The 25152-nt window shown below is 35.9% G+C and overlaps 1 protein-coding gene across 1 annotated transcript; it reads left to right on the top strand.

The window, feature by feature from the left end:
- The first annotated feature begins 582 nt into the window (after positions 1-582).
- LOC108455525 (L-type lectin-domain containing receptor kinase IX.1-like) lies at positions 583-23431 on the top strand. The gene is made up of 4 exons (XM_017754073.1): positions 583-809; positions 1882-2410; positions 6393-6397; positions 22042-23431. The coding sequence occupies exons 1-4, from the start codon at positions 583-585 to the stop codon at positions 23429-23431; spliced, it is 2151 nt and encodes a 716-aa protein (XP_017609562.1).
- The last annotated feature ends 1721 nt before the right edge of the window (positions 23432-25152 follow it).

Raw genomic sequence — 25152 nt, 5'->3', positions numbered from 1 at the left:
TAGAGGTGAGTATTTGATTGAGTCGAGTCGGATCGAGTCAAAAAATTTCGAGTTAGTCGAGTTGACGAATCCTATTTTAGCAACCGAACTCAATTTAAATTTTTTTCGGATCGAATCGAATCGAGTCAAAAAATTTCAAGTAGAGTCGAGTTAACGAATCCTATTATTTGTACTCAATGTTGCGCTTACATGAACTGATTATTTAACTAGTAAACGAAGTATAAAATTATTTAACAACATAAACAATTTAATGATTTTGCCTTTTAACTTAATTAGTAACATTTATCAAAATAACCTAGTTTTACATTTTAACTTAATGGTTTTGACTTTTAATTTTAGAAAAGGTAAACATTTATTAAAATGACGTAGTTTTGTCTTTTTTTATTCGGATTTTCGGATAACTCGAATTGTATAATTCACATTCGAGTTAAACTGAAAAACTTATTTTTTTATTCGAGTGGATCCAAATAACTTGATTAACTCAAATAACTCAAACTATTTCATTCAAAATTTGAAAATTTTATCGAGTTCTTTAAATCGAATCGGATTTTGCTCACCCCTAATGGAGATTAGGATCCACCAATGGAAAATGTAATCAATGACAACTCGATAGCGTCAGCTATTTATGTCCCATGGGATGCTAGCTCAAACAGTAGGAAATTGGCTAACGCTTGGATTACTTACAATAACCTGAGTGTGTTCTGGACATATGATGAAAACCCTGTTTTTATGGGCAACTCTTCTCTTTCTTATGTGTTCGATCTGATGAAAACTCTCCCGCAGTGTGTTAAAATTGAATTTTTCAGCAGGTACAGGCCAATTCACGGAGTGCAACACCATTAAATCATGGAAATTCACTTCGAATTTCAAAACCAAGCAACCAAAGCCTAGTAACAAATTTTCTTTTTAAAAAATTCAACAAATTTTGTCTGTCACATTTAAACAACTAAATTTGTTAATTCAAGATATTAATAATGATTAATTGTCCTTAGTTGATCACTTTAAAAGTTCGTAAGGATTAAATAATTTAATTTCTTTTAGAATAATCAATTTACTCAATATCAATATCAAAAGAAACTAAAAAATCTTTTACCAATTAGTTATGTAATTCGAGATAGTATATACAACACAACAACAATAATTATAAACATAACCCCAATAATAAGAATATATTTAAAATATAACATCAACGTATGATATATATAAAATTTCTATATACAAGTTGTTAATATATCATCACTTAAATATTTAACAACTTAAAAATTATGACTCAAAATATGAATAAATATACACATTTTAATAATTTTTGGTCCTCTAATTTTACAAAAATATCATTTTAATCCTCCATTTAATTTTTCTATCTCTTTAACCTTTAAACTTACATTATTTTCTCAAATCGTTCTAAAATGAATTAAAAGATTAGCGTTTGTTATTTTGTTGACACCAATATTTAATTGTTTTTAAAATTTAAAAATAAAAAATTTCTTTTAATACTTTTAATGATTTTTAATTTCTTAAAAGTGACTTCTTGTAATCTTTTTAATTTTTTTAAATGATAATTAATTAAATGTTAACGTGGATGAAATGTTAGTAAAGTTAAAAAAAGGTAAAATATTTAGGCATACAATGAATTTTGGTTGGATACATATATAATTTTATGTCATTTACCATTAAGGAGAAAGAAACATTATCATTGTTCTACGAGGAAACTGTTTCTCCTGTGTTTGAATTTCCAAGAAGATATCGCCTCTATCGCTGCATTGTTTCAACAGTTCATTCATCTCTGACATCGTAAAGGACAACGCTGGCCGCTAGTTTCCTTGTAACACTATTCCAAACAGATTCTATTAATCTCTATTTATATCTGAACCCAGTCTGCAGGTACGAAGAAGAACAACACTACATCCAAACCATGTCTGCAAGTTGTCGTCTTCACCATCTTAATGCTCATTGCTTTTTTCTTCTCATCTTCGTCCAACTTTTTCTTCCATTTGCTCGTCCAGTATCTTTTGATATAACTAGGTTCGATACTACAACAAATAACATAGCGTACGAAGGTGACGCCCACCCTTCACTTGGAAATCTAGAACTCAACATCGTAGAATATTTATGCCGTGTTGGTTGGGCAATGTACACGGAGCCTATTCGCATATGGGATTCCTCTACCTTCTCGCTTACAGACTTCACTACCCACTTCTCCTTTACCATCAACACTAGAAATGCGAGTAACTACGGCAATGGATTTGCATTTTTTCTTGCTCCTGTGGACTATCAAATACCACCCAATTCAGCCGGTGGGTATCTTAGGTTATTGAATAGCTCCACTGCGACTGGCACCTCCCGAACTCAGATTATCACGGTTGAGTTTGACAGCTATTCTAATGGAGATTGGGATCCACCAACGGAACATGTTGGGATCTGTAAACACTAAATTTTTGTCCGACTAGAGTTTGTTGTTTAATTTTCAAAATTTTAAAAAAATAAAAATAAAAAAATTTCAAAAAATAAAAATTGCATTTTGACCCCTAAACTTTTCTTAAATTTCATTTTGACCCTTAAACTTTCTTTAAATTTCACTTAGACCCCTAAACTTTCCTTAAATTGCATTTTAACCCTAAATTTTCTAAAAATTACATTTAGCCCCAGAAGTTTTGCTGTATTTGTGATTTGGTCCTTCAGACAGATTATGTGATTTGGGGCACCCACTTCCCAGATTTTCAAGCCACAAACATGGGTGGTTGCTCCTTCTTCACCCACTACCTGCAAATACCATAAAAACAAGTAAAATGGGAGAAATAAAAAAAAAAAACCACACAAAAAAGAGGAGGATTCTCCCATTTGAGAAAAAAGAGCAAAAGAACAAATTCAGCAAAAAAAATTTTCAGCAAAAAAAAACAACAAAAAAGGAACATTCAGCAATCTAAGCAAGAAAAAACTCCAATATCCGGCAAGCAACCAAGCAACCAAGGACTAACCACCATTAACACCACAACCAAGCTCCCAAACCGAAACTCACTCTAAATACTCGAGCCAATCGATTATCAGCCACCCCAAAACCCAAACCTCAACTACCCGTAGCCTGATTTCATGTGGTGCATACGATGGCTGCTGGTGACGCACACGGTGGAAGGAGAGGGAGAATAGGCAGCTTGAAGTTTGGATTTTCTTTGTTTGCTACTGGAACTTGTTTGTTTTGGGGGGGGGTTAGTATTAAAAAAAAAAGAAATATTTTAGTTAATGGGTTGGTTTATATAAGGTTTGATGGGTTAAATTTAGTTTGGGTTAATTAGTGGGTTGGGTGATATGTTAAGTTAGTGGGTTGGGTTGGTTGTGTTGGATTATTAAGTTAGTGGGCTGAGGTTGGTTTGTGTTGGGTTGAAGTAATTTAAATTTTGTATCTTTTATGTAGATTTTATTTGTAATTGGGCTAAACAAAAATTGGTCTAAAAAAACTACAATAATAAAAAATATTAAATTTTAAAATGGTCGGGTCAACCTGACTCTATTTGCGGCAATCTGATCCGTTGAAGATCACCAACAAAGGCCCATTTCAACAGCCCGAGAAGAAAAGAGATCAATTTCGTAATCCATAACATTGGGGCTTCGGTATATTCTTACCCTTTTATTATTATTTACCTATTCAATTTAATATATATATTTTATAACTATATTATGTACATATATATATTTTGTACATATCATTATTTTATATTATTGTTGTAAAAAAATTTTATGTATATATTTTTATGTACGCTTCCTAATATTTTCTTTTATTGTAGATATTATTATTATTATTACATATATTTATTATATGCGATATATATATATATATATATATGTATTTTTATGTACATATTATTATTTTATATTATTATTACCAAATATATCATTTTTCCTATTTTATTATTAGTACATGATTTGTTTTATTTTTTTGTAAATATCGTTATTATTGTTATTCTAATATTCTAGTATTCCATGTTAATATTTTTCATTAATGATATCTTTTTTTGTATCGTTTATCTATTTTAATTTCTCACTTTAGGAATATTTTTTCTCATGTTTTAATTAATTTCAAAAATAAGGCAATGTACCGATTTAACATTAAGCCATCGATTTCATCGTTATGTTGGGTGAAATTTATCGGCTCGTGTTAAAACCGGGACACCCTTTCTAAAAAAATCGAAAACTAAAAATTCTCATTTTTCAATTGGATCACGAGTAAATGTCAGATTGAATTTGTACTTTTGAAAATCAAGACAACACAAGTTTAATAAGATACCAATTTTGGACGTCGCGAGGGTGCTAATACCTTCCTCGTATGCGAATCCGACTCCGAACCCTATTTTTTCTCCGGCTTTAAACGTAGACCTAAACTCGACCTTCTTTTTGTTTAAAAAATAAATTTTCTTTCGAAAAAGAGGATTTATTAGGTGTCCGATCACACCTAGGAAAAAAGATCGGTGGCGACTCCCTTTTTTAATAAAATCAAAAGTCGGTTTTTAATTTTCCAATAAATCGCCTCAATTAGTGACCAAAAGAAGAAATTTTTACGTCGCTACAATTGGCGACTCTCTTGGGATGTCGGTTTTGAGAGTCGAGTCACTTAAACGCTGTTATCAAAATTTTCAAAATTCCTTGTTCAATTAATATTTAGTCGTGATCCCAAAATTGGTTTTTGAAGTGTTGTATATATTCTCCCAACTTGTTTTATCCGATTGTTATTCAATTTTAAATTTTATGGTTTTAGTTTTGGTCTAGTTTTTAAATAAAACGTAAAGGTTTGTGAGTTTCTCCCACACACCGTGCACTTGCATTTTGCATAACATGAGCTCTCTACCCGGCCTCGTCTGCTTAAGTGAAAGTAAACGCTACGCCTTCGTGAGTTAACTCGTCCCTCTGTCAGAGCTAGTGAATACTTTCGGGTTACATATGACTTATGCTTTCGTGAGTTAACTTGCCCCTCCGCATAGGCATAAGTAAATGTAACCCTTCGAATTAAACTCATGAGCCTGTGATGGGCTATGACCGAAGCGTCGTACTAATCTTAGCAGATGACAGTACGGACAATTCGAGTACCTATCTAGAACCAAAACCGCATATAGTGAACCGTACGAGCCATTTAACTAGAGCCATGCCAAACCTCCGTCCGTTTAGTAGTCACCAAAATAAGTGCACGGGAGGAACGCCTCTTATCTTTTGTATCTTCACTTTCTATACAAGGGGACTGGGTCTGTTTAATAAATTAGATTTGGGTAGTTCGATTTGTTAAATTTTCCATGTTTTTCTACCTATACTTAATTACTAATCAAGGTTGTTTGTCTTTGCCTTATTTTTTTTCCATAATGCATTATAGGCATTATATTAGTAAGGTGTTGACTAGAGATCGGTTGCCAAAAAACGGGTTTCTAATGGAAGAGTCAATTATACAAACAACCGAGAGGAATGTCGCGGTTCGAGACTGGTCTCTAAAGACTCAGAAAGAAAGAGGGGATAGTCTAGTAGAGGGATGTATTGCCAATTTGCCCGAGCACGAATCGTGAATGTTCGCGTAATAACCTTGAAGATTTGGTTCGGGTTTGGAATCGGTGGGACTTGGACACTAGGGGTATCTTCACTGAAAGATATGGGGACATAGCCAACTTGATTACTGTCAACGTAGACGAACGATTGATCCAAGCCATGGTCAGATTTTGGGATCCGGCCTACCAATGTTTTACTTTCAATAGGAAGACATGACCCCGACTATAGAAGAGTATGTTGCTTTGCTTCGTGTCGAAAACGTACAACCTTATAAGATATATGTGAAAGAACCTAAGCCAATGACCTTCAAGAAAAAGTTAGTGAGATTGACAGACATGACTGATGCGTGGGCCGAAAAACAGATAAAGAAGAAGAATGAAACTATTTGCATTCCATGGTCTTCCCTACGAGACTTGGTTCTGAACCATCCCGATATGTTGAAAAGGGTAAATTTATTCGCTCTGGCCATTTACGGTTTGATCATTTCCCGAAGGTCCTTGGACACATAGAAGTTGCGGTGGTAGATTTCTTCGAAAGGTTAAAACAAGAAATCAACCCCGTCCCAACTATCCTGACCGAAACCTTCAGATCAATAAGTAGCTGTAGGAAGAAAGGGGAAGGTCGTTTTATCGGATGCGCGCAGTTACTCAATGTTTGGATTCTGAGCCACTTCTGGAAAGTAGAGCGTACACTGTTCCATATGTTTTCTAAAACATTCTCCCCGTTAGAAGCTTATCTTAAGAAAGAATGGCCGAAGGAGGTCACTGAACAACACTGGGTCTCAGTCTTTCAGAATCTTTGTGCCGATGACGTAACTTGGAGAGCCCCGTGGATACGCCCGTCAATTCTACTATACAAGGTCGGAGATCAAGATTGGGTGCCACTACTCGGGTTATAGGGAGGAGTTGGATATGCTCCGTTAATGGTCCAAAGGCAATTTTCTTCGCGACAATTCATACCTGCCACTGGAGGATTAGCACAGTCTGAGTTTGCTTTTGCTGGCGAGGGATATAGGAAGAGGGTTCGAGCTATCGCAAAGTCTTGGAAAATAATTCATCTCATGGAATTAGCTTTATACGCTAACACTCTCACCCAAGATTACGACATATGGAGAAAGCAACGGGTAAACAATCAGCAAATCTCATCAATAAACTACACCGTCCAGAATCCTTTCTCGGAGGAAATGCCGTCTGAGCTAGAAATGGCAAGACAAGAATTTGAATGAAAAAAGGCCAAGATGTCTCGAGACCTTAGTGCTCTTCAAGAGGAAAACTACCAATTGAAGATCGACATTCAGTTTGAAAGATCCAGAACCGAGAAAGTGCAAAAAGAAGTTGAAGTCGCGAGAAATGACTTAAGGGACCTCCATCTGGAAAATAAAAAGTTAAGAGGCACAATAAAAATAGTGAAATTTGGGCAAGTCGTCGATAGAATGGAAAGAAGAGATAAGCAACATTAAAGGCGGGATGGAATTTTGGAAAAGAAAAGCGAAGAAAGAGGAAGAAAAGGCTGCGCGAGCTATGATAGAATTGAGAAAGAAGAACGCCGAATATGAAGCTGTGTCTGTCGAGGTAATGACTAGTCGATCTAAACGTCAAGAACTAAAAGAAAGGATAAGAGAGTTAGAAGGTATGCTGCAAGATCGTCAACAACAGCTAGATACTTTCTTGAAGGCTTTGGAAGAAAAAGATAGTCAGTATGATAGAGACGTTCGTGCTTGCGAAGAGGGCCTCCAAGAAAAAGAAATGCAACTTAGCTATTTGATCAATGAAGTTCGTGGGGTAGCCATGCACGTGGTGCAATTATCGGAAGAAGCTGAAATTCTTATTTGCCAATTCCTTCCAAGTCAAAAATCAAATATATCAGAGTTCTTAGCGCGAGTAAAGAAATACGGCGATATAGCTAGGAAGTTTGTGTAATAGCTAAATCGAAAACGGCAAAATATTTTGTAATGAACTCTTTTGATGAATAGAATGCCTAAAATAGGGGCTATCTTAAAATCAACACCAACTTCTTGTATTTCTTTCATGATTAATATTTATTTGACATTTATGCATTCATTCATTCATTCATTGCATATCCTATAATCCTTCACTGAGGTTAAAACATACAATTCGCAGTTGTAATACCACGAGACTGGAACCACGTCATTCGTATAGAACGCGTCGACAAGTTAGGGCAATGGAGGCTGAATTTAATGAAAGAATTGAAAGGATGGAAAGACTTCAGAGGGAATTACAAGAGCAGTTGGCCAAGTCGCAGCAAGAGACAAGAGATTTAATGGTGAGATCTCGAGAAGAATTACTCGAACAAAGGGACCAAATGGCCAAAATGATGGAAATGATGTCAGCTTTAGTTAAAGGAAAGGGACCCATGCAGAGCCCTGACATTGAGGAACCTCGGTCAAGAGTTAATCACAGTCAAGATCCGCTCTATCCCTCAGGATTGACTCCGTTGCATGCCCACGCAACAAAAAGAGGGTACACCCAAGGGGAACCCACAGACCTGGAGCAACAAGCGGTGCCACCTACTCACATAGGGCAAGGAGTATTCGTATCAAACCCATGAGCTAGTCCTGCTGATCTACTCGTTCCAGATTTGGACGATCCAGCAGAGATAGCTAGGTTGAAAATGAATGATCATGATGTTCAGGACAAATATAGGAGCTTAAAAGAAAGGCTCAAGGCGATAGAAGGTACTGAAGCCTTCTCTGCATTGAGCGCCAAAGAACTCAGCTTAGTGCCCGATCTGGTTCTGCCTCCGAAGTTCAAGGTGCCTGATTTTGAAAAGTACGATGAGACAAGATGTCCAAAAGCGCATCTTGTAATGTTTTGCCAAAAAATGACGGGTTACGTGAACGAAGATAAACTACTTATACATTGCTTTCAAGATAGTCTAGTAGGATCGGCTCTTCGGTGGTATAACCAGCTTAGTAGGGAAAAGATCCAATCTTGGAAGGACTTGGCATCAGCATTCTGTGAGCAATACAAGCATGTATCGGATATGGTGCCAGACCGGATGACTTTGCAAATGATGGAGAAAAAGCCGTCGGAAACTTTTAGACAGTATGCGCAGAGATGGAGGGACGTCTCAGCCCAAGTGGAACCCCCACTAACAAAAACGGAGATAACCGTTCTCTTCATCAATATTTTGAAAGCACCGTTTTATGACAAATTAGTGGGAAGTGCCACGAAGGACTTTGCGGATATATTAATATCCGGTGAGCTTATAGAGAATGCCGTCAAGAGCGGTAGAATGGAAGGTCAAGAAAGTTCAAGAAGGGTAGCGCCCATGAAGAAGAAAGAACCAGAAGCCCATATGGTGGGAATGTGAAGTTGTTATACCCCTAATCCATATCCAAACCAACCCCGACCTCGAAATTATCCTCCTCCAAATTTCTATTATCCCCCTCAAACCCCTTACTACCAAGCACCACCTCTTTCCTATCCCATATACATCACGAACAACCAAAAACCCGTCACCACATTCCCACAAAACACGGTACCCACTCAAAGCCAGCCCAGAAATGAACTAAGACCAGCAAGGCCTAATTCCGAAAGACCATAATTTACTCTCATCCCTGTCTCGTATGGGGAATTATACCCAAAACGTTTGGAGAAACAGCTAATTTCTCCCCATTACATGGCACCCCTTAAACCTCCATACCCAAAGTGGTACGATCCAAACGCTAGCTGTGCATACCACACGGGGAACCAGGGGCATTCCACGGAGAATTGCCTAGCCTTTAAAAGGAGAGTTCAAGGACTTATTGACGCGGGTATCCTACGATTCGATAGTGCCAGTAACGCAACTGGGAACCTGTTCCCTAACCATACCGAAGGAAATGTGAGCACAGTGGGGAAAGAGAACGAATGGAAAGTCAGAAGATGTGTTTTGAAAATAAGGACGCCTCTGCAGAAAATCTGGGAGGTACTAGTTAAGAAAAGATTGCTTTATCACCCCGATAGAATTCTTGGAGAAGAAGGTCAAAGTTTTTTCAATTTCCATGGAATTGTAGGACATGACATTCAGTCATGTAAGGATTTTAAAAGGTTGCTTCAAGACCGGATGGATAATAAGGAAATCAAGGTCCTTAACAAGAGGAAAGAGGCCAACGAAAGAGAAATATGCGCCTCTGACAGCCAGTCATCAGGTCCTCCTTATAGCGCTAATCGACCATTAGTAATTTATTACGACCCGATGAAAGAGCCGGTGAAACCAAAAATAATAATCGAAGTACCGTCTCATTTTCCGTACAAGGACGACAAAGTCGTACCATGGAAGTACGACGTCAATATCGTCATACCTGAAGATGAAAAACTCAAAGCCATAATTGGAGATGTAGGAGAGGTAGGTCATTTTACCCGAAGTGGAAGATGTTATTCGAAAGAGGTCGAACCAGTGAAGAAGAACAGTGACTGAAAGCAAAAAGGGAAAGGAGTGATGCATGAGGCCGAAGTCGAGCAAGAAATTCCACCCGTGCAAGAGACTAAAAAGCCTGTGGATGAAGAGGAAGCACAGGAGTTCTTGAAATTTATCAAGCACAGTGAATACAATGTGGTGGAACAATTGAATAAGCAACCAGCACGAATCTCAGTTTTATCCCTGCTGTTAAATTCGGAGCCACACCAGAACGCTTTGCTGAAAGTGTTAAATCAAACTTATGTGGCAAACAATATATCCGTGGAGAAGCTTGAAAGATGGGTGAACAACTTGAATGCGGATAATTTCATCTCTTTTAGTGATGATGAAATACCACCCAATGGTAGAGGCTTAGTGAAAGCACTGCATATTATGACTCGCTGCAAGGGCTACATAATACCGAACGTGCTCATCGATAATAGGTCGGCACTCAACGTCATGCCTTTGACCACACTTTCCAGAATTCCGATGGATTTGTCTTATTTAAGGCCTTGTAATTCCACGGTAAGGGCATTCGATGGGACAAGACGTGAAGTCATGGGGAAGATTGAGATCCTTCTGGAAGTGGGTCCCTACATATATGATGTCGAGTTCCAAGTCATGGACATTACACCCTCATATAACTACCTTTTAGGAAAACCCTGGATCCATTCCGCTGGAGCGGTCCCATCATCCCTCCATCAAAAGGTGAAATTTATCATGGATAGCTGTTTGGTCACTGTCGAGGAAGAAGAAGACATTGTCGCATCTATCTCTGCTGATGCGCCATACATTGAAGTAAGCAAGGACGCAGTGGAATGCTCCTTCCGATCCCTTGAATTCATCAATGCCACTTTTTTTGCCGAGGGAAACAGAATTCTGGTGCCAAAACTGTCGAGAAATACTAGAATGGGTGTTAAGTTGACTATAGGAAGGGGAGCTCGAGCGAGAAGAGGTTTAGGAAGATATCTGCAAGGAATAGTCAGGGCTCTAAAGCCAGTACACCACAAGGCTCGATACGGTTTAGGGTTCCAGCCAAACATGCGTCAAAGAAGAAAGTAGTGGAAGAAAGATCAGGAAAGAAGGATCGCAAGAACATTAGGCCGAGAACCAGAATGGGAGCCCATGGAATTCCCTCATTTGTCAAGAACATTTACGTCTGCGGGAATGATATACTCAGGCCAATATAGTGCACAAAGAACAATGTTAATGATCGAAAAGGGTTTTCAGAATATCAGTATAAATGTCATTGACAAAAGAGCTGACGCGAGTAAAGACGTCTCAAAGATACGCCCTTGTCCCCCGGGTTTCATGTTGAACAATTAGACTGCCGAGGATCTTTTTGTAGTTTATAAGTCTTCAGAGTAATGCTCAAACATTAACATTCTGTTATGTCCTTAGATATAATAGAATTCTTTTGTAAGAGCTTGCATTCGCTCTTTATCATTTAAATGAATATCAATGAAGATGCATTTTGTCACAATTTTTCGCATTATCACTAATTCCACAATGATTTCATAGCCTATCTTTACATTTTCCTCATGCCATACCATAACATTCAGTTTGCTGGTTTCAATACTTAGATGTCCCTCTATAGTTTCCTTTTCCATTCAACTTTCAGGTGCTCAGATATCAATTGCATGAACAAACCCGTTACGAGTCCTGAAATCGATTTTGAGAAGGCTGTTTGTTTAGGAGAATTCGTCAAGAAAATGTCAAGACTATGTCTCGTCTCCTGACTTGCTAAGAATTGTGGAACAAGAGGATAAACAGATTTTGCCTCATCAAGAATCTGTTGAAACAATAAACTTGGAAACTGAAGAAAGGAAGCAAGAAGTGAAGATTGGGACCCCTATTTCAGGGGGCACCAGGTCTAATTTGATTGCTTTGCTCCGTGAGTACAAAGATGTATTCGCATGGTCATATCAGGACATGCCAGGGCTAGATGAAGATTTAGTGGTCCATAAACTCCCATTAAGGCCAGAATGCAAACCCATTCAACAAAAGCTAAGACGGATGATACCTGAGATGTTGTTGAAAATAAAAGAGGAAGTCAAGAAGCAATTTGATGCTGGCTTCCTACAAGCCTCCAAATATCCAGAGTGGGTGGCCAACATAGTTCCGGTACCAAAGAAAAACGGCAAAGTACGAACGTGCATGGATTATCGTGACCTGAATCGAGTAAGTCCCAAAGATAATTTTTCCTTACCACACATTGATACGTTGGTGGATAACACAGCAAAACATTCATTGTTTTCTTTCATGGATGGATTTTCGGGGTATAATCAGATCAAGATAGCCCCTGAGGATATAGAGAAAACTACCTTTGTAAGAATGTGGGGAACATTCTGCTATAAGGTGATGCAATTTGGGTTAAAGAATGTTGGGGCAACATATCAGAGGGCTATGGTGACGTTATTCCATGACATGATGCATAAAGAAATAGAGGTCTATGTCGACGATATGATTGCTAAATCCCGAGGGGAAGAAGAACATGTAGTGAGCCTGAAGAAGTTGTTCGACAGACTGAGAAAGTTCCAGCTAAAGCTCAATCCGGCCAAATGTACGTTTGGGGCTACCTCAGGAAAATTGCTTGGCTTCATTGTCAGCGAGAGAGGTATTGAAGTTGATCTAGATAAAATAAAAGCCATTCAAGAGTTACCACCTCCGCGCACGCAAAAGGAAGTTAGAGGATTTTTAGGGAGATTAAACTACATCGCCCGATTTATCGCTCAACTTACCAACCAATGCGACCCAATCTTTCGAATCCTTCGAAAACATAATCCCGGAGAATGGAACGAGGAGTGCCAAGTGGCTTTTAACAAGATAAAACAGTATTTGTCTAGTCCTCCAATGCTAGTACCACCAATGCCGGGAAGACCATTGATATTATATTTGACTGTGTTCGAGAATTCAATGGGTTGCATACTGGGGCAACATGACGAGTCCGGAAAGAAAGAAAATGCGATCTACTACCTCAGCAAAAAGTTCACTGAATATGAGGCAAAGTATTCGTCCATAGAAAAATACTGTTGCGCTCTGGTTTTGGTAGCTCGGAGACTCAGGCAATATATGCTGTATCATACGACATGGCTAATTTCAAAGTTAGACCCAATAAAGTACATGATGGAATCACCTGAACTCTCAGGAAGAATGGCACGATGGCAGATCTTACTATTAGAATATTGTAACGTCCCCAAACCCTATACCGTCACCGAAACAGGGTTACGAGACATTACCAGTCAGTACAGTCCAATTTCAGTCATTAATTAAAATAAATATTCACACACATCCTAGTTTTAAGATGTTGTCCCTTTAATGGGCCCTCGCGGTCCAATATGAACAATAAATTCAATTCGGGACTAATTTAGAATCACTACTAATTTTAGTAAATTTCAAAATTCATACTACATACCGCTACCAACCATAATTTACTCATTTCATCAATACTTTTACAACCTAAATGACTCTCATTAAACATCCCGGTACATGCCATTATCAATACTTAACATACTTTACCTTAATGAATTCGGGATCGTCTTGGGATGCCGATTCAACGTACTATCTTTACTTAACTCGCAAGACGAAACAAACTGTCGCTGAGTATGGTATACTCAATGGTATTTATATAATCCGAACAATTAATAATATAACAAATACTTAAGATCATAATAACAATTACAATTATTCAATTATTTATTCATAGATAAATTTCAACTACTTACCATATAAATTTTATACAAATCATATAATAAACACAATAACATAATTGTTCAATTCTTAACTAAATCCATTATTATTTACTCCATTCTTTCACTTACTACTCGATATAGCTTTCCTTAATTTACTCACAATTCAATATCATTAAACTATATTCAGCTATACACTTATCAATCATATTCTATTTTAATTCATTTCAATAATATCAATTTCATTTATATCATATCAACTTACTATCCTCGATAGCTTTCAGTATATACATACGATTCATATATCTCAAATCACATTTCAATTCATCAAGTGGCATCATATATCATCAATTCGAACTCTAATCATTTCATGAACCTTTGGTTCATATTTTCAATTTCATATCTAAATTTTCAATTCTCAATTCAATTTCTCGTTTCATTTCAATAGCTTGATCAATCAAATTTATTCGATTTATCTTTCACTTATTTACCCCTATTAACAAACCCAAACTTTGACGGATACACGGATTCCAACCCAAACACACCAGTACGGCACATTGTGCCTAAAACAGTACATAGTACCAGATCAAGATATCGACACATAAAGTGCCTAAACGACACACGAGGTGCCCGATACGACACACGAGGTGCTCGAAATACGACACATAAAGTGCCTGATCGATAAAGCCGGCAAATCCGTACACTTCCGGATCCTATGGCATGTCAATTATATCCGACTCAAATTTCGACTAGTTAATAGGGTATTTCATTCACTTTCTCAATTTAATAATTCCTTCATCAATATACCATTCGATAATCACATATATTCACCCATTTTCACAATCCATACAATTTCATTCAATTCAACAATATATTTCAATTATTCACATTAATTCATAATTCAATACAATTCAATTCACTTTTCAATATCAAATATTCAAATATCACAATCTCATATATTCATATCAAATTCCTCATATTTCCAATCAATATATTTTTCAATATAATATTCATTCAATATTCAAATTTCTACATAAATCATATATATTATATAATTCAATCAATATAAATTCAATCAAAATAATTTCAATCAAAATAATTTCAATCAATATAAATTCAATAAATTCATCGCATACCAAAATCAATCCGCTCCAATTGTAAAACATCATAATTCTAACGCTAACAATTGCCATATGTATATAAATATAACAAATAATAACTAAGTTCAGATTATAGAAATACAAACCGTAATTTTCGAGCTAACTCTCGTTGACTTTGTCTTGTCCTTTCTTAGCCGAGATTTCCATACCACATTGACTACTTAAATTAATACAATTCATAATCATTAATACATTACTAATTCATATCTTGAGTTACAGAATTCTAAATTAAGATCCACTAATTTTTCCTAAAACTAGACTCACAAATCTTCTTACAATAAAATTTTCAGAATTTTGGTTTAGCCATTAAGTACAGCTTTATTCTTCAAATTCACCCCTATTCTGCATTGTTCGACAGTTTAGTCCCTTCTTCACTAAAAATTAATTATCTCATAGGAAAGAACTCGGATAATATTCCCGTTTATTTCTTATGAAAATAGACTCATTAGGGATTCTAAACATTTAACTTTAAGCCTCTAATTATTTTTCTTCAATTTTTGGCGATTTTCCAAAGTCAAAATAGGGGAACCCGAATTCATTCTGACCTTGTCTCACAAAATTCATTATAAGAAACTAGACTCAATAATATTTAATTCCATATTTTATTCATCCTCTAATTCAATTTCTATAATTTTTGATGATTTTTCAAACTTAGACTACTGCTGCTGTCCAAAATAGTCTTAGTACAAAATGTTGATTTACTTTAATTTCAATTTAATTCTAACTAAATTCACTTACTTTTCTATCTTAATTCATACTTTATTTCTACTCAATTTTAACCAAAATTAGACATAATTATCTATTTTTCATCATAAAACCATAATTTCGAAATTCTTTCAATTTAGTCCTTAAAGCATAAAACTTATGAATCACTTTACAATTCAATCCTTGTATCATTTTTAACTTGAATTTCTATCAATTTAGCCCTTAATTCATCATTTTATTTAACATGGACAATATCTAGAAATCTAATAACTATCAAAATATCAACTTAATTTCATCAAAACTTTGTTCTAAAACTTCTAAAACATCAAAATTAAGTAAAAGGGCTTGATTGACTTACCTATTAAAGCTTAAAGCTTCAAACCTTCAATTTTCCCTTTCTCCCTTCTTTCTTTCTTTTTCTCCCCGCTCTCTGCTTCGTTTCATTCTGCTTTCTATTTCCTTTCATTTGCTTCTTTAGTTTATATATATAATATAATATAATATAATATAATATAATATAATATAATATAATAATGTACTAAACATAAAGAAAAATCTTAGATTTTTTCACGATAAACCGCCTCAATTTATACTTTTTGTATAATTGCCCTTTTAGTCCTTTTTATTTTCTTTTAATCTATAATTTAACTTTCACACTTTATTCAATTTGGTCCTTTTACTTAATTACTCTTAATTAAATTAAATTCACTTAATTAAACTCTAATTGACCACTCATTTTACTTCGTAAATATTTTTAATAAATATTTACGAATCCATTTTTCAGAAACGGAGACCCGAAAATACACTTTTTTGGTAACGGTAAAATTCGGGTCATTACAAATATGATATCGTCTATGTGAACCAAAAGTCGATAAAAGGGAGCGCAATAGCTGACTTCTTAGCAACTCGAACAACGGAGCAATACGAGCCATTGAGATTTGATTTCCCAGATGAATACTTGATGTGCCTTACAGAAAAAGAATGTGAGTCATCAAAAGAAAAGTCGTGGAAGATGAGCTTTGATGGTGCATCGAATGCATTTGGGCATGGGATTGGAGCAGTCTTAGTATCACCAGAAGGAAACCATTATCCGTTCACTGCCAGGTTGAATTTCTTCTGTACCAATAACATAGCGGAATATGAGGCCTGTATCATGGGACTTCGTGCAGCAATTGAACGAAACATCCAAACTTTAGAGGTATACGGAGACTCAGCTTGGTGATTTATCAAATTCATGGAGATTGGGAAGTGAGGGATTCAAAATTAGTTAAATACAATGATCTCGTGGCAGGGTTGATTAAAGAATTCAAAGAAATAACTTTTAATTACTTCCCACAAGAAGAAAACCAGTTAGCTAATGCCTTGGCCACTTTGGCTTCAATGTTTAAAGCAAACAGAGAAACAGAAATAATGCCTCTTCAAATGAGCATATATGAAGTCCCTGCACATTGTTTCAGCATTGAAAAAGAGCCAGATGGACGGCCATGGTTTCATGATATCTTAAATACATCAAGAATCAAAGGTATCCCGAGCAAGCAAATGAGAATGACAAAAGAACAATCAGAAGAATGGCAGCGGGATTCGTTCTTGATGGGGACATCCTGTACAAAAGAGGAAAAGATCAGGTACTCTTGAGATGCGTAGATGCTGTTGAAGCTAGAAAAATACTTGAAGATGTCCATGAGGGAATTTGCGGGACACATGCCAATGGTTTCACTATAGCCAGGAATATTATGAGACTCAGTTATTACTGGCTGACGATAGAAAGTGACTGCATTAATTTCACACGAAAATGCCACAAATGTCAAATTTATGGTGATAAAATTCATGTAGCCCATTTGCCCCTTCACGTCATGACTTCTCCGTGACCTTTTTCTATGTGGGGCATGGATGTTATAGGGCCAATTTCCCCAAAAGCTTCTAATGGACACCGATTCATTTTTGTGGTTGTTGATTACTTCACAAAATGGATAGAAGCCGCATCGTTTGCCAATGTGACTAAGACTGCAGTTTGCAGGTTTTTGAAAAAGAAAATCATTTGTCGATATGGTTTGCCTGAAAGAATCATTTCAGATAACACCTTGAATTTGAACAACAAGATGATGAAAGAAGTGTGTGAGCGATTCCAAATAAAGCATCATAACTCTTCGCCCTATCGCCCAAAGATGAACGGAGCTGTTGAAGCAGCCAACAAGAATATTAAGAAGATTATTGGGAAAATGACCGAGACGTATAAAGACTGGCACGAGAAATTACCATTTGCTTTGTATGCATATCGCATATCTGTACGGACATCTAAGGGAGCAACTCATTTCTCTCTGGTCTATGGAATAGAAGCTGTGTTACCCATCGAAGTTGAGATCCCCTCGTTACGAATCTTAATGGAGTCGAAATTAGAAGAAGCAGAATGGGTTCGAGCTCGATATGACCAGTTAAACCTCATCGAAGAAAAACGTTTAAAGGCAATTTGTCACGGGCAGATGTACCAAAAGAGAATGATCGATGCTCATGACAAGAAGGTACGACCAAGAGAATTCCACGAAGGAGAACTCGTGTTGAGAAAGATTCTCCCAATACAGAAGGACTTACGAGGAAAATGGGCACCAAATTGGGAAGGACCATACGTCGTAAAGAAGGCATTCTCGGGCGGAGCTTTGATTCTCACTGAAATGGATGGGAAGGAGTTACCTAATCTAGTGAATTCAGATGCTGTGAAGAAGTATTATGCCTAAAAAAAAAAGAAAAAAAGAAAAAGAGAAAGGGATCAAGGTGAAAACCCAAAAAGGGCGTCTTGATTAACACAAAAGATTAGGATGAAAACCCGAAAGGGCGTTCTAATGAAGCAAGCACTGGCTTAAAAAGCAAAGCGTTTTGAACGATGGGTCAAATAGAGAGACTACAGTATTTGAAGCAATTTTGAAAACTCGAAATCTCTTAGGCAAGAAAGCCATGCTCTAAAAGATTCTTGATTGAGGAACGTGGAAGAGTTCATACGTTGAATATCTAGAGCATTTGTATTTGTTTTAATGTGATCCCCTTTCTCTTTATGACACTTTTTTTTACTATCGTTGATTAACTTTCTTTGTTTGCTACATTTGAAATGAATAAATGTGAGGTATCCTTTTGTCCCTACCTAACCATTTTCATGCATCTCATTATGTGGTTCATTTACATGATAAATAGTGAAATGACATACTCTAAACACAAGAAGTGTTAAGCATTACCCGGATAAGAATTTGATAAGTACAAGAGCCTCAAAGCAAGGACAAAGTTCAACTAGGGGCAAAAGGGTGATATTTGAGAAATGTTGATTACTCGTGAAGCTTGGAGACGAGTACGAGGTTTGAAGAGAAGGTCGAGAATCGAAGCAACGAATACAGACCCTAAAAAATCGTGAGGAAAAAAGACATACGACAAATATGCCTAAGGCGCATAGCATAATCATGTAGGCATAAAGGCATTTAAGATAAACATGTGCATATCATGATGACATCATGCATGACATATACAGGTACTCCAGTAGAACAAGAGGGTGTGATGATAGCTGTACTGAATCAAAGGAAAAGACACCTGAATCCCACCAGATGAAAGGATTTAGTATTTTGATGTTTTTTCTGTTTTCAAAATTCAACTCATATTGCGAGAAGTGAGTTGAGCCTCGGGGCACGCCGAGGTATTTTCAATTACTGTTTGTCAAAAAAAAAGTCGACTTATATTGCGAGAGGTGAGTTGAGCCTTAGGACACGTTGAGGTAATTTCAATTTATGTTTTTCAATTTATATTTTGCAAAAATCAATTCATATTATGAGAGGTGAGTTGAGCCTCAGGACACGCTGAGGTATTTTTAATTTCTATTCTTAATGACTGTTTTTAAATCAACTCATATTGCGAGAGGTGAGTTGAGCCTTAGGACACGCTGAGGTATTTTCAATTTCTGTTTTTTCCAATCTATATTTTTCAAAAATCAACTCATATTGCGAGAGGTGAATTGAGCCTCAGGACACGTTGAGGTATTTTCGATTTCCGTTTTTCAATTTATGTTTTTCAAAAATCAATTCATATTACGAGAGGTGAGTTGAGCCTCGGGACACGCTGAGGTAATTTCAATTCCTTTTTTTTTTTAAAAAAAAGTCAACTCATATTGCGAGAAATGAGTTGAGCCTCAAGACACATTGAGGTATTTTCAATTTCGCCTTTCAAAAAATCAACTCATATTGCGAGAGGTGAGTTAAGCCTCAGTCACACCGAGGTATTTTCAATTTTTGCTTTTTCAAAAGATCAACTCATAATTCGAGAGGTGAGTTGAACTTGGTCGCATCCTGAGCTATTTTCAATTTTTTTGTTTTCAATAAAGAATGAAGATTGGACAATCGAACAAAATTTAGTGCTTTTAAGTCTTTGCACCGCCCCTCGCTTCACGAGATGAGCAAAGAGGGCAATCATAAACACTAAATTTTTGTCCGACTAGAGTTTGTTGTTTAATTTTCAAAATTTTAAAAAAATAAAAATAAAAAAATTTCAAAAAATAAAAATTGCATTTTGACCCCTAAATTTTTCCTAAATTTCATTTTGACCCTTAAACTTTCTTTAAATTTCACTTAGACCCTAAACTTTCCTTAAATTGCATTTAACCCTAAATTTTCTAAAAATTACATTTAGCCCCAGAAGTTTTGCTGCATTTGTGATTTGGTCCTTCAGATAGATTACGTGATTTGGGGTACCCACTTCCCAGATTTTCAGGCCACAAACATGGGTGGCTGCTCCTTCTTCACCCACTACCTACAAATAGCATAAAAACAAGCAAAATGGGAGAAATAAAAAAAAAACCACACAAAAAAGAGGAGGATTCTCCCATTTGAGAAAAAAGAGCAAAAAAAAAAAATTCAGCAAAAAAATTTTCTAGCAAAAAAAAAACAACAAAAAAGGAACATTCAGTAATCTAAGCAAGAAAAAACTCCAATATCTGGCAAGCAACCAAGCAACCAAGGACTAACCACCATTAACACCACAACCAAGCTCCCAAACCGAAACCCACTCTAAATACCCGAGCCAATCGATTATCAGCCACCCCAAAACCCAAACCTCAACTACCCATAGCCTGATTTTTTGTGGTGCATACGGTGGCTGCTAGTGACGCGCAAGGTGGAAGGAGAGGGAGAATAGGCAGCTTGAAGTTTGGATTTTCTTTGTTTGCTGCTGGAACTTGTTTGTTTTGGGGGGGTTTAGTATTAAAAAAAAAAGAAATATTTTAGTTAATGGGTTGATTTATGTAAGGTTTGATGGGTTAAATTTAGTTTGGGTTAATTAGTGGGTTGGGTGATATGTTAAGTTAGTGGGTTGGGTTGGTAGTGTTGGATTATTAAGTTAGTGGGCTGAGGTTAGTTTGTTTTGGGTTGAAGTAATTTAAATTTTGTATCTTTTATGTAGATTTTATTTGTAATTGGGCTAAACAAAAATTGGTCTAAAAAAACTACAATAATAAAAAATATTAAATTTTAAAATGGTCGGGTCAACCTGACTCTATTTGCGACAATCTGATTCGGTGAAGATCACCAACAAAGGCCCATTTCAACAGCCCGAAAAGAAAAGAGATTAATTTCAAGAATCCATAACATTGGGGCTTCGTATATTCTTACCCTTTTATTCAATTTAATATATATATTTTATAACTATATTATGTACATATATATATATATATATTTTGTACATATCATTATTTTATATTATTGTTGTAAAAAAATTTTATGTATATATTTTTATGTACGCTTCCTAATATTTTCTTTTATTGTAGATATTATTATTATTATTACATATATTTATTATATGCGATATATATATATGTATTTTTATGTACATATTATTATTTTATATTATTATTACCAAATATATCATTTTTCCTATTTTATTATTAGTACATGATTTGTTTTTATTTTTTTGTAAATATCGTTATTATTGTTATTCTAATATTCTAGTATTCCATGTTAATATTTTTCATTAATGATATCTTTTTTTTGTATCGTTTATCTATTTTTAATTTCTCACTTTAGGAATATTTTTTTCTCATGTTTTAATTAATTTCAAAAATAAGGCAATGTACCGATTTAACATTAAGCCATCGATTTCATCGCTATGTTGGGTGAAATTCATCGGCTCGTGTTAAAAACGGGACACCCTTTCTAAAAAATCGAAAACTAAAAATTCTCATTTTTCAATTGGATCACGAGTAAATGTCAGATTGAATTTGTACTTTTGAAAATCAAGACAACACAAGTTTAATAAGATACCAATTTTGGACGTCGCGAGGGTGCTAATAACTTCCTCGTACGTAACCGACTCCCGAACCCTATTTTTTTCTCTGGCTTTAAACGTAGACCTAAACGCGGCCTTCTTTTTGTTTAAAAAATAAATTTTCTTTCGAAAAAGAGGATTTATTAGGTGTCCGATCACACCTAGGAAAAAAGATCGGTGGCGACTCCCTTTTTTAATAAAATCGAAAGTTGATTTTTAAATTTCCAATAAATCGCCTCAATTAGTGACCAAAATAAGAAATTTTTACGTCGCTACAGGATCAATAACAACTCCATGGCGTCAGCTGTTTATGTCCCATGGAATGCTGGTTCAAACAGTGGGAAATTGGCGAACGCTTGGATTACTTACAATGCCATTACCAAAAACCTGAGTGTGTTCTGGACATATGATGAAAACCCTATTTTTATGGGTAATTCTTCTCTTTCTTATGTGATCGATCTGATGAAAACTCTCCCGCAGTGGGTTAAAATTGGATTTTCAGCCGAAACAGGCCAGTTGGCAGAGTACAATACCATTAAATCATGGAAATTCACCTCGAATTTGGAAACCAAGCAACCAAAGCCTAGTAAAAAAAAGAGCACAAGAACATATGTGATTGTTCTTGTTCCAGTTTGTGCAGTCGTGTTGTTGCTTGGCCTATTAACAGTTTGGTTCCTGCTGCAGAAAGGGGGCATTAAAGGTTGCCTACGGCTGAAAAATGGAACACATTTTGATGGAGGAGGTATACAGATAAGATTTGGGTACCAACAACTATATGAAGCTACCAATGGATTTGCAGAAAACAAAAGGTTGGGCCAAGGAGGGTCCGCGCATGTTTATAAAGGAAAATTGGATGATCATAGCATAGTTGCAATAAAAAGAATATTTGCCAAGTCCGAGAGTTTTTTTATCAACGAACTTAATGTAATAAGTCGTTTAAAACATGAAAACTTGGTAAGGTTAATCGGTTGGTGTCATGAAAAAAGCCAATTGTTACTTGTGTATCAATACATGCCAAACGGCAGCCTTGAGAGCCATCTTCATGGCGAAAAACCAACACTCTCTTGGCATGTAAGGTATAAAATAGCTATAGGCTTGGCATCAGCTCTTCAGTATCTTCATAAAGGTGAAGAGCAGTGTGTTCTCCATAGAGATATCAAATCAGATAATGTGTTGCTAGACCTGGATTTCACGACTAAGCTCTGTGATTTCGGAGTTTCGAAACTCGTGGACCGAGGAGAAAGGACTCAAACAACAATGGTTGTGGGAACACCTGTATACTTAGCACCGGAATATATGCAAGAACAAAGAGCTCGCAAAGAAACAGACATGTATTGCTTTGGGATTGTAGCCTTGGAAATTTGCCGTGGGAGAAGGCCTCGAAATGGTGCATTGGTAAGGGTGGTGTGGCAGCTATACCTTGGTGGTATTGTGGTGGAGGCCGCTGATGCAAGGTTAGAGAATTTCGATGTAAATGAAATGAGATGCTTGTTAACTGTGGGGTTATGGTGTACAAATCCTAATCACAGTGAAATGCCTACTGCAGAACAAGTTCTTAATGTTCTTCAGAATGAATCTCCATTGCCGAACCTTCCACCAGATATGTATCCGCCTCCTTTACCTCCCTTGGAAATCGACACGGTAGGTTCTGTGACACCCCTAATTTGACCCTAGTCGAAAAGTGGTTTCGGGACCACAAGACCGAGTCATAAAAATAATTAGCTGTCATATTTGATGCTCATTATATGTACATATGCATGTGTGAAAATTTCATGTTTGAATTTTGTTAATTGTGAGTGAATTTTATTAAATAGGACTTATGTGAGAAAATTTAGAAATGTGCTAGGCAAATGTAAGTGGCCTATTTGTGCATGTTGCAAAATAATTGTACTTGCATGTCAAATTCCCCACTCTAGAGGAAGTGGCGGCCATGATGGTATGGGATACAAAAAATATGCATTTTGTATTAATATTATAATGACTACATGGTTTTATAATAGGAAATAAGTATTAGAAAAAAAAGAAAGAAAAGAAAGCCATACATTCTCACCTTGTTCTTGCCGAATGTTGGAGAAAGAAAGAAGAAATATGCTTTGAGGATTTCAGCAAGATAGCAAGCTAAAAATCCAAGGTATGTGCATTGGGTCATAGAGAAAATTGAATCAAAAATTGGTTGATCTTTGTCCTCCATTGCCGTAGCCTAAAGGGAGGGAGAGGAAAGTTTGGTTGCTTTGATTTTTGGCTTAGAAGATGGCTAGAGTAAGGTATGTGTTGAACGATTCTTGAAAATCTATGCATGTTTGAGATGATTAGTTCAAACTCTACTTGTCCCATAGATTAAACTTAGAATTTTGAGGTTTGAGATTCGGTCAATAAGCTTGAAACTCATAGTAGTTGTTTTGGTAAGCTTGGTATATGGATGTTATATGTTTTGGTATTAGATGAGAAATGGTTGATGTAATGATCATTATGTGTATACATTTTCATAGCATGTTTAATTGGTTCGCTAAGGTTTTGTATAGGTAAAACATATATGAATTGGTTGTTGTGTTTAATATGTAGTAATATGTGAACTAGCGTTCAATGATATAAGGCTGTGTTCGAATGTGATTAAGTTAATGACATTCGGTTATGAGATGGATGACATGAATTATATTTATGAGCTACATTGTGATTCGACACTTACGAATATATGCATATATTGAATTGGTTTGATGTATTAGTTGAATTATATGTTATAAGACAAAACGATTGGAATAAGGTGATTGAAAATTTGGTTGTGGTCTGTGTTCGTTGGTAAGTATAAAATATATGCATTTGGTTGTAAGTATTCAGTTACCATGATAAGACACTCGTTTATGTCATAAAAGTTAGTTTCACAAGCGAACTATTACATGGTATTAGCATACATAAGTGTTTGGCATTATTGTGTGACTTATGTAGTTGTCTTGAATTTGATATCCGGTGTTGATTTGATTAATCACTTTGTAAATATTTATAAAATATTAGTTTGAATAAAGTATCGATATGTGATTGCCAAATGTGATTGTTAAGTGAATAATATTGGTTAAGTACTTAAGCAAATCTATCGTTTTAATTAAGCTTAAGAGCAAAGAGGATCAAAGTCGGATAGGGGAAAAGAGGAAGTAAACGAATAGCCGTGGATATCTAGTCGTCGACCACTTTCGAGGTAAGTTTTAAGTGATTAAACGTTGAGTAAATTCAATCATAATAGGAAATAATGAGTTGATTTAATAAGATATGATGTGACCATGATATGTCTTAAACCCAAATGGTAAGTTCATAAGTGTTTGGACTTGGAAATTTAAGAGCAAATTGTAATAATTTGCTTGGACAGCAGCAGTAATGTGATTTTAGAAAATCACTAT

Source organism: Gossypium arboreum, chromosome 9, assembly GCF_025698485.1.
Source record: "Gossypium arboreum isolate Shixiya-1 chromosome 9, ASM2569848v2, whole genome shotgun sequence".
Lineage (NCBI taxonomy): Eukaryota > Viridiplantae > Streptophyta > Magnoliopsida > Malvales > Malvaceae > Gossypium > Gossypium arboreum.
Note: the sequence above shows the minus strand (reverse complement) of the source record. Positions and strands in the feature narration are given on the sequence as shown.

What these genes read in the sequence shown, in the direction of transcription:
- LOC108455525 (XM_017754073.1), top strand. Translation starts at nt 583, where the DNA reads ATGGAAAATGTAATCAATGACAACTCGATAGCGTCAGCTATTTATGTC. An exon ending in AAAATTGAATTTTTCAGCAG is followed by an intron (nt 810 to 1,881) that starts GTACAGGCCAAT and finishes CCCAGTCTGCAG; the next exon opens with GTACGAAGAAGAACAACACT.